This window comes from Tursiops truncatus, chromosome 11 (genome assembly GCF_011762595.2).
Source record: "Tursiops truncatus isolate mTurTru1 chromosome 11, mTurTru1.mat.Y, whole genome shotgun sequence".
NCBI lineage: Eukaryota > Metazoa > Chordata > Mammalia > Artiodactyla > Delphinidae > Tursiops > Tursiops truncatus.
Window position 1 is genome coordinate 6,046,369 of NC_047044.1, and position 10,491 is coordinate 6,056,859.

General features: G+C 61.5%; 1 protein-coding gene across 2 annotated transcripts in view; it reads left to right on the top strand.

Annotated features, from left to right (window-relative positions):
• TTLL12 (tubulin tyrosine ligase like 12) overlaps positions 1–7,523 on the top strand; it is a 16,498-nt gene extending 8,975 nt beyond the window's left edge. For both annotated transcript variants that reach the window (XM_033865890.2, XM_073788107.1), the window contains 8 exons: positions 1,038–1,154; positions 1,240–1,434; positions 1,762–1,873; positions 2,599–2,750; positions 3,119–3,200; positions 4,795–4,863; positions 5,477–5,615; positions 6,069–7,523. In XM_033865890.2, the coding sequence (XP_033721781.1) occupies positions 1,038–1,154; positions 1,240–1,434; positions 1,762–1,873; positions 2,599–2,750; positions 3,119–3,200; positions 4,795–4,863; positions 5,477–5,615; positions 6,069–6,220 (1,018 nt within the window). In that variant the 3' untranslated portion in view covers positions 6,221–7,523. The remainder of the gene's footprint in view (positions 1–1,037; positions 1,155–1,239; positions 1,435–1,761; positions 1,874–2,598; positions 2,751–3,118; positions 3,201–4,794; positions 4,864–5,476; positions 5,616–6,068) is intronic.
• Positions 7,524–10,491: the final 2,968 nt, after the last annotated feature.

The following is a 10,491-nucleotide window of genomic DNA, read 5'->3' on the forward strand; positions in this document are numbered from 1 at the left end:
GGCGGCCTCAGTAAGTCCTCTGCCCCCTGGCAGCACAGCAGTGACGGAAACGCCACGGGCGGGGTCTCAGGCTCACAGAGAGAGCGCCCGAGAAGTGAGGGTGAGCTGGGGTGCGCGCGGCCTCTGGAAGCAGAGAGCCGGTGCCGACAGTGACGGTGCTGGGCACCCAGGAGAGCCACCCAGATTGCCAGGGGGGCCGCGCCCAGGTGTCTGCAGGTGTGGGCTGGCAGCTTAACGTAAGGCCGGGCAGGCCAGCAAGCCCAGGCTGGACCCGGGGTGGAAGCAGATGCTCCCTTTTTATGGGTGAGGAAGTGGAGGTCCTGGGTGACGCCCACCAGGCGTCCAGCTGGCTCGGCGGCGGGTCCTGGGTCAGCCAGGGGCAGGTTGGCCTCTGTTTCCAGGGGGAGGCCCTCCCTCTGGCTGCCCACACCTGCTCCAGCTGGAACGGACACCATGCTCCACTGACCCCTTCCCCCAGGTTCTGGGGTCTCCTCCCACTGGCCCGCAGCCTGGCCCTCCTCCCCTTACCTGAGTTCACCGCCTAGCATCCCTCCACCCCCTCAGGTCGGAGGCTGCACGGAGGCCCCCTTAGCCTCGCCCCCTCCCCACAGCTGTGCTCCACGGCCCCGCCCGAGCAGCCAGCCCCTCGCCTCTCTTCCTCCCTGGATCGCCGTCCAGGGCCAGGCCTCCCTCCCGCCTTGAAACTCCACAGCGTGGCCGCATCCACCACCCCCGGCAGACAGGCTCCCAGGCCCTGTCCTCTCCTTCCCCCGGGCCGGTGTGGAATGAGACACGCTCACCTGCAGGCCCCCGGGGCGCCTCCACGTGGGAGGAGGGAGCCCCTGCCTGACGAAACGCTCGGGTTCTCCTGGTTCGTCCTCGGGGGGCGTGTGAGGTGGCCCTGTGGTGCCGTCTCACAGGTGGGGGTCCCGGGGTCGCCAGGGTCCGAGTGGCCCCGTCGCTGGGCAGACGAGCGCCCAGCGGAGGCCGTGGGGCGGAGCCCGGCCGCCGACCTCCGCCCGCCCCGCCCCCCCCAGGGTCTACACGGACGTCCAGCAGGTGCTCGGCCACCTCAGCCACCCGCGCTTCACCTTCACCCAGAGCGAGGCGGACGCCCACATCCTCTACCACTTCTCGCACTTAAAGGACTACAGGTGAGGTGCCTCCCAGCCCGGTCCCCGCCGCCGCCCCCGGGGGCCCCGCCCCCGCTGACCGGTGGCGCCTGCCTGGGCCCCGCAGAAGGCTGAGCCGGGAGAGGCCCAGCGTGCTGCTGAACCAGTTCCCCTGCGAGAACCTGCTGACGGTGAAGGACTGCCTGGCCTCCGTCGCGCGCCGGGCCGGCGGTCCCGAGGGCCCGGCCTGGCTGCCCCGCACCTTCAACCTGCGCACCGAGCTGCCCCAGTTCGTCAGCTACTTCCAGCAGCGGGAGAGGCGGTGAGGACCCCTGCCCGCCCCGCGGAGCCGCGGCGGCCGAGACCCTACGCCCATCAGGCTCCCGTGGTCCCCGCCACCCTGCCTGGCCCGCCCCCTGGCTGAGCGCCTGCCGTGCGGCGGCCACGGTTCCGGGAGCTGCAGGCTCTGGGTGCACTGCTGCTCGGAGGCCCTTCCTCCCGGAGGGCGGCTCCTCACCCCCGAGGCCCGGCCCCTAAGGTCTCCTCTGGGACCCCTCCCTCAGCCCCTGCTCTGCTGCCACAGTACTGGGGACACAGTGCCCAGGAGGGTGGGCCCAGGGCACAGCCTGGTCATCCCCTCTGCTCCCAGGGGCGAGGACAACCACTGGATCTGCAAGCCCTGGAACCTGGCCCGCAGCCTGGACACCCACATCACCAAGAACCTGCACAGCATCATCCGGCACCGCGAGAGCTCCCCCAAGGTGGGCGGGCCCCTGGGGCGCCGGGAGGGGGGCTCTGCGAGGACCTCTGTGGGTAGGTCCCGGCGTCAGCGTTCTTCAGCTCACAGGAGTCTCACCACCCCCACTCCTTCCCCTGCCCTTGCCAGTGGGGAGAAGGGGCTGTGTGACAGTCGGGTGAGAGGAAGGAGCCTCCCTGGGTGTGTCTGACCTGCATCCCCGCGCGCACCGCGCCTCACAGGACCACGCGGCAGGAGGGAGGTGGCCAGGCCAGGGAGCCCCACGGGGTCCTGGACGAAAGCGCTGTAGTGGCATGGGGCCCATCAGTGGGGGAATTGAAGGGCACAAGATTCTGCACCTGGACAGAGGCCCGAGAGAAAATGCCACTGCGATGACCCTTGTGCAGTCTTCCAGTGGTGGGATGGGGAGTCAGTGGATTTATGGCTGAGAATCTGAATCCAGTTTTCAAAGCTAAAAACTGGTGGCATCTTTTTTTTCAATTAAAGATGAAGATAAAGAACTCATTGCAGCTAAGACACAGGTTTGAAAAGACAGGAAGACACGGAGTGCAGGGAGCAGGTCCCTTCGTGGCACCGGGACGGGAGGTGGGCTCAGGAGTGAGTGTTCCTCCAGATGCGGTGACAGCACTTGGAGGTCCCACGAGTGGGAGCCACAGCTGGGGAGGTCGGGGTGCTCTGTCCTGGCCCAGGTGTAACAGGCCACCTGTGAGCCTGCATCTGTGTCCTCAGGTTGTGTCCAAATACATTGAAAGTCCCGTCTTGTTCCTCCGAGAAGATGTGGGGAGGGTCAAGTTCGACATCCGCTACATCGTGCTCCTGCGGTCGGTGAAGCCCCTGACGTTGTTCGTCTATGACGTGTTCTGGCTGCGGTTCTCCAACCGGTAACTGGGGAGACTGGGCTGGGGCTGGGGGCTGGGCGACAGGGCCCCTCTTTTACTCGGGATGAGAACGCCTGCACAGGGGCTCCTTTACCACCAAGCACCCAGCAGGGACCCCGCTGAGCCCGTTTCTGTTAAATGGCAGTAATTCTCACCCTGTGTGTGTCACCACCACCTTGTGGAACAGGCATCTGCTCCCTCAGACCACGACGACGTTTACTGGCCTAGTGGGGATCTTCGTGGTTAACCCTTGGCCGGGGGGGGGCGGGGGCAGTGTAGGGCCCCACTCTTGGGGGAACCGGCGCCCGGCCAGGGGGCTCTGAGCATCTGCCCGGGATGCCCACTCGAGCGTCTGTCCGCTTGTCCTGCAGGCCCTTCGCACTCAACGACCTGGACGACTACGAGAAGCATTTCACTGTCATGAACTACGACCCGGAATTGGTGCTGAAGCAGGTAGGGGCCTGGCGCGGCCTGGGGAGGGGTTCCCGTGGAGGCTGGCCCAGACGGGACCTGACACCCGTCAGCTTGTCTTCCGGCAGCTTGCGTAACGGTCAGGGGAGCTGCCTTCTTGTACCTGCGTCCCCTCCCACAGCTGCCTCCGCAGCTCTGAGGGGCACTTGCTTGGCTTGAGGGGGCCCCTGAGGCTTCCCGGTCCCCTGGCAAGTCTGAGCAGAGCAGGGTCTCAGCCGGGAGGCGCAGGCCGCCTTCTGTTCAGCACCCGCTGAGCATGAGGATGCTGGTAGGGGTGGGGAGGCGCACAGGTTCGCATCCCATGGCCCCCAGGGCGGGCGGCTCTGCTGGCCTGTGACCCTGTCTGGACCCTGGGCCCTCTGTCTTCCCCGTGCTCTCTGGGCACCGCAAGCAAAGGGCGTCAGCACAGCTCCTTTCGAGGTGAGGGCGTGATCCCCCAGCTGGCCAGTGGTGCACCTGGGACAGGTAGGGGAGGCACAGCCTGGGTAGAGGCAGAGGCCGGCTCTGGGTGGAGGCAGAAGGGAAGGAGAAACAGGCCCCCCGACGTGTGGTCCACGAGGTCCTCTTGGACCAGCAGGTTGGTTATGGCTGTTCTGGGCAGACCGGAAGTAGGGCACAGGCACTCTCCCGCCCCGCTCCACACAAGGCCTGCAGGTGGCCTCTGGTCCCGCCTCCCTCGAAGCAGCCACTCCTGAATGTGGGGATTGTGTTTCCGTGGTGATTTGTTAGTAAATGTCCTGCCCCGAGCTCTCACTGTGCCATGTCTGAGAAGTCCTCTAGGGAGCGCTGCGTCGTCCGAGTGGCCAGGCCACGTGCACGGCCGGCAGGGCTGCTGCTGGTCCTTCCTCCTCTTGTCCTGGGCTGTGTTGACAGCTGGTCCCTAGGAGCCCGAGCCCTTGCCGGGGTCCCGGGATGTTGCTGAGGTTGTCTCTGAGGACCTGAGTGCCTTTCCTCTACATAGCAGGTGTCGTCCCGAGGGTCACGTTTCCTCTGAAGCCCCCGCGTGTGGGGATGCGTGTCCAGCAGGGCGAGAACGTTGGGCTTCCATAGGGAGCCCGTCCTGGTCCTCTCTGGGAGAAACCTGAGCTGACGGCCCGCTTGCTCAGGTGTGTTTTGGGTGACATCTTGGCCTGAGAAGCCCCTGCTGTCCTCAGGCACTTTGAGCCGGGGCCGGGCAGTGAGCTCAGGCCTGGGCCCTGCAGACTTGGGTCCGAGCTCTGCGTCCAGTGACCACCATGAGATGGACGTGGTGACACGTTGGCCCGGGCCTCCCAACGTTCAGTGCCTCACTGGAGCCTCACGGCAGCCATGCCAAGTGGGTTTGCTGGGCGGGAAGCGTCCCGTTTTACAGATGGAGACACTGAGACTCCGAGGAGTGAATGTGTCCAGAGCTCAGACCCCGTGTCCTGCCTCCCATTTGTGCCCTGCGGGGGTGGAGCTGGAGAGGCTGCTGGCGCCAACCTGGGGCCCCGGCGAGTATCAGGGCTCCACGTGAAAGTGGGGCAGGCCAGGCCTCCCCTGCCCCTGCCCAGAGGAGGCCCCGGGCAGAGCTCGACGGGCCCTGTGTCTGTTGCAGATGCACTACGACGAGTTCGTCCCGGAGTTTGAGAAGCAATACCCAGAATTCCCGTGGAAGAGCGTCCAGGTGAGTCCTGGCAGAGCTGGAGGGGCGGGGCTTGCCTTGTGGACCAGCGTCAGGCGCGGGGTGGGGGGGGTGGGGGCTTTGCCTTCTCTGGATGGTCCTGCTCTTCCCACCAGGGCTGGTGAGGGAGACGGTGTGGGCTGAGACCCCTCCTCCCCTCTGGCCTGGGTGGGGTGTTGTGAGGGTTCCTTGGAGGGGGCCTGGCGGGGTATTCAGGACACGCTTGGGACGGCCAGACGGCAAAGGGCTCTGTGTGTGCCAGGAATTGCACACCTGAGGGCACACAGGGACGTGCTTCGAGACACAAGCTGGCCGCCACTTGCTGGGGGGAGCGTTTCGGGATCTGCGCTGCCTGGCTTGGTGCAGAAGGGGCCGTGGGCTCCAGGGCGGGGGACCCAGGCAGCTCTGCAGGAGGTGGATGCCAGGAGTGAGGGAGCAGGGCACAGGTGGCTGTGGCCAGGTGTGGAGTCACAAAGGATGTCGGAGGAGGTGACTTGGCCGTTTGGGGACCGGGGCTCAGGAAGGGGCTGTGAACCCCATGTGGAGAGGCTGCCCTGAAGGGCTGGACCCAGTGTCAGCCGTGTGGGCCCCTGACCCTGCCTCCCCCGGCCCCCAGGCTGAAATCTTCCAGGCCTTCACGGAGCTGTTCCAGGTGGCGTGTGCCAGGCCGCCCCCGCTGGGCCTCTGCAACTACCCCTCATCCCGAGCCATGTATGCCATTGACCTCATGCTGAAGTGGGACAGCCGTCCAGATGGTGAGGGGGCTCCCCTGCCCCGTAATCCAAAGCGCCCTCCCCACTTACCCAAAGGTGGTCATTCAGCCCTCCCCACCCAGCCCACACGGGGACAGAGGGAGGGCGTCGCTGCTCCCTCGCCACGGTCAGCACTTGCCTCGAATTAGCCTGAGATCTGGGTCAGAGGAGGCCCACCTTTCGGCGCCACGGCCTGCAGGGCAGAGCACGAGCGGGGAAGGCAGTGGGCGGCAGTGGTGTCGGGAGAGAGCTCACAAGGGGAGGGGCCCCACGTGAAGGGCAGGGGGAACGGCAGCCCTGGCCGCGCACCTTCCTTCCAGAGTCCCCGGGATGTGGTGGCTCGTGTCGCTCCTGGGGCTGCAGGTGGCTCCAGGCTTCCCCCTGGGCAAGCAGGCCTCAGGCCGGGCCCCCCAGCCCACCTCCCGGGAGTGAGGTGCCCGTGCTTTTGCGCATCAGGGAAGCAAGTGATGCAGCCGCAGCTCCTAGAGGTGAACTTCAACCCAGACTGTGAGCGGGCCTGCAGGTGCCACCCGACCTTCTTCAACGACGTCTTCAGCACCTTGTACCTGGATGAGCCTGACAGCTGCCCCGTCACCCGCCTCGTCTAGGCGCCCGCGGGCCCTGCTGTGGGTGCTCGTGGGCGGATCGCAGCCTCTGTTCCCGGAGCTGCTTCTGCACCGTGCCCCCGCCCCCCGCCCCCACTCCTCCTGCCCCCACCCTGTGAGCCGCCGTGGCCCCAGCCTCACACCCTGGCGGCTCCGGACCCCTCCCCCGTCGGTCAGGAGCAGGGCCAGCCGTGCTGCCTCCAGGGCTGAGCGCTAGGCCCCTGCTCACACCCCCCTTACTGCCGTCTGTGTCTGTTTGGTGATTGGTCTCAGCGCAGCCACGGGCTTTATTCCAGAGAGTTCGCTTCCTGGGGTGCTGTGCTTCCAGAGGGCGTTAGTGAAAGGGGTCTGGGGAACACGATACGGTGTTGTCAGAAACGAGCTTCCCTAGGAGTGCCCATGGGAGCCCAGCGGTTAACAGGCCCAGCCTGGCTGCTTCCCACACTCCACCCCAGGCCCTGTGACAGGCGTCCCCAGGTCCCCCCTAGGAGCCTGCTTCTCAGACCCAACCTTCTCCCCCTTCACCAGCAACCTCCCTTGAAGCTCCGGGGCAGGACAGCCACTGCCTTTGCTTGCTGTTGCCTTTCCATTTGGCCCCGTGGAAAGGGCCAGATGTGGCACCAGCACCTCCCTGCCCGCTGGGCACTGCAGTGTTTCCAGCCTCGCCTGAGGGTGGCTGGGACGCTCCAATGAGGGGACTCGGGGACAGGTGTGGGCAGCAGAGCACCAGGCAGTGGGCGGCTGAGAAGGATGCTTCCAGGGAGAACGCCGTCTCCCACCAGCTAGAGTCAGAATGTGGGGTCTTTGTAACTTTTTCATTTACGGGAAGAAAATACAGAATTTTTGTTCTTTCCTTAATTTTGTTTCTGAAATTCTGAGTCAGTTTCCAGGGTAGTTTGTGTTGCCACAGCGCGCCCAGCCCAGCTAACCAGACGGCGGGTGTGACTTTCACAGAGGAGCTGCCTGCAGAGCTTTCATGTGTGTGTACGTGTGTGCGTGCATGTCGTGTGTGTGTGCGCGTGCATGCATGCGTGTGTTGGGAGGTGCTTGTTTCATTCTGAAGCCAAGAGCGATCCTTGTAGCAAAACTGGACTCGACTGCGCCTCCCGCTTCGTGTCTTTCGGGGTGTGTCCACTGTCTCTGCTAACCAGAAGTTCAGCCTGTGTTCTGGAAAACACCCTTTCCTCCGGCCAAGGAGAGGTTCAGAGGGCAGGACACCTCATCTCTGGTTTTCTCCGTGGGAGAGCTGCTGCGTCCTGTCCCCTCCTGGACTTGATTTGTACCGCAATAAAGTACGCCTTCTCTACTCTTGCCTCCCTTCCTCTCTGGGGGCCCTGGAACCACAGCCCTGTGTGGTGTATCAGTTGTTTTCCTTGCTCATTGTCAAAGAAAACCAAAATATCAAGACGTATGCTTTGAGAAACAGAAGAAATGGGATAGTATTTAGGCCTCCAAGTCCCTGTCTTTGTTTGGGCTGCTCTTAACAAAATATCATAAACTGGGTGATTTAAACAACGGAGGTCTCTTTCTCACTGTTCTAGAGGCTGGGATGTCCTAAAGTCGCAGGGGTGGCAGATTTGCTGCCTGAGGTGGGACGCTCTCCCTGGTTCATAATCAGCTGTATTCTCACTGTGTCCTCGTGAGGTGGGAGGAGCGAGGGAGCTTTCTGGGGCCTCTTTTAAAGGCATTAATCCCATACGTGGGGGCCCCACCCTCATGACCTAATCACTCACTTCCCAAAAGCCCCACCAACTAACCATCACACTGGGGGTTAGGATTTCAGCATGAATTTGAGGGTATAAACAGGCAATGGTTCTGACCCAAAGCTTGGCTTCCTAGCACTGGTTCCATTTCAGAATGGGTTGCGGTAGGGACAGATGTGCAGCTGAGGCCCATCTCTGCATCATGACCAACACCCAGGAGCTTCGGTCCCCCTGTGAGCCCTGAATCCGGGCTCCGTGCTTACACCTGGGGGCCTCGGGGATGGAGTTCCCTCCTGCCTGATTCCTCATCTTGGGGGTGGGGATGATAGGAGACTCTGCCCACAGGGCAGTGGGGGATGGTCCGTGGGCCCTGTCAGCTGGCACAGTGGCTCCCCCTGGTGGTTTTGAAGGTTAAAACGAAAGCAGAGGGCCCCTGACACCCAGGCCAGGGTCCTTCCCGTGCCCCTCAGAACAGGTGCTCACACCAGGCTGTTCATCAGATGCCTCCCATGATGCTCCTGCTGGTTCCCAGTGAACTTGGGACCTGGTTGCCCAGTGCAATCCCAGTGGAATCAGCATAGTCACGGATCCGAGGGCCACGTGATCCAGGCTTTCCATAATTATAAATGTGCTTTTCCCCGATTCCAGAGGTCCTTACACCTCTGATCAGTGAAAATCAGACAACCCCCAGGAAGACCATCAAGCTGGGCTTCCAGGGTCCCAGAAGACTCGTTGCTGTGGAGACGGTTCTTATCCCTCTAGATACTTTCTGGTACCCATCTTCACCTGAGTCAGTTTCTCTGGCTTAAGAATTCATCAGAAGCCAGACTCTGACGTTTGGGCTTGACAGGAGAGTCCCACTAGCAGTGATAATTGTACCAAAGTTCGACAGGGCGACACAGAAGAAATCCAAAAGGTGAAGCTTGAGATGCTGACGGTGAAATTTAGAAAACGTCCCCAGTGATGACCTATGGCCAATAAACACGGCAGCACTTTCATGGACACAGAATAGGATCTCTTGCTACAGGAGAGGCAGGCTTTCATCTTGCAGGGTCCAGAGCCCGAACCATAACATCAAAATGCCCGGCAAACAGAGTTGCTGTCGCTTCCCTGCTGACCACCGGCCAGCCGAGCCCTCTTGGGCTGTGTGAACTCTTGCTCGCATCCTTTATGGCTAGTCGGACCGAGAAGGGTTCAGACACACGGATTTAAGGAGATCTCAGTTGAATGAAGCAGCTGCAGGAGAGACGCAGACCAGAAGGACCTGACAGATCTGCGTGCTGTGGATTTTCCCATTAAACCAACACAGAGGGAGGGTGGGAGGGAGGGAGCCGCAGGAGGGAAGAGATATGGGAACATATGTATATGTGTAACTGATTCACTTTGTTATAAAGCAGAAACTAACACACCATTGTAAAGCAATTATACCCCAATAAAGATGTTAAAAAAAACCAACACAGAGACTGTCAGAACCCTGAAGTCCCTCGTGGGTGGCGACAGCTCAGAAATGCCATCTAATCATGAAGCACGGGGAGAGCATCGTGAGAAAGTAGCAAACAAAACAGCAAAACGCACCCTCCTCTCGCCCGTTTTCCTGGGTGTTTCTATGGCCGTGTGTGTTTTTGTGGCCAGGAGAAAGGATGTGGGATGTTGCTAGAGATGAACAAACCCACGAATGTACGGAATGGAAAAAAGGGCTCTGCGTGAGCACCACTGAGAAGATTCCAGAAGCCTCAGGTACACGCAATGTGCTAAGGCTGGCAGGCACACGGGTGCCCACGATGTTCCACGGAGCACCCCTGACCGTCTTGGAGAACTTTAGAAATAAATTAGTGAAAAGGATGTGCAGAGTCCCCCATCTGACGCTTCTGCTCTAATGAGCATCAGAAGAACTGGGGAGGGGATTCCCGGGTGGGGCAGTGGGTAAGACTCTGCACTCCCAATGCAGGGGGCCCGGGTTCGATCCCTGGTTGGGGAGCTAGATCCCGAATGCTGCAGTGAAGATCCCGCATGCCACAACTAAGACCCAGCATAGCCAAAAATAAATAAGGTTTTTTTTTTTTAAAAGAAGAAGAAGAACTGGGGAGCTGGCCGAGGGCTCAGCTAAGTGCTCGTGGCTACCAAGCTGCTGGATTCCTGAGCACAGTCTGTGGGGCGTGAAATTCCACCAGGGTTGAGTGTGGGCGAAGTGACAGCCACTGAAAGAGCTGCCCCTTCTCTCAGAAGAATGCAGTCAGCTGTCTGCCCATCTCCCAGAGCGTTCCGTACTGAGTGGTCACGTCCGGATGTGAGGACGGAAGAGGCAAGGTGAGAGGGAGGAGCGGCAAAAGCCACCGGCTGCCAAAATGAGTGTGAGCTCTAGATACGGACATTGTATTTTTACTTAATTTGAATTAACTTATTCAATGACCGAAACCAAAACAGACAAGCAACAAAAAGGCCAGCAGCTTGGACCAGCCCTGGTCCTAGGAGTCTGCTGCCGGGCGCAGCACAGGTTGTAGGAACTCAGAGGGCGAGGAGTCGGCGCTCCAGCAGCAGCCTGGGTAAGAGGCTCTGCCCGGCCCCACTCCC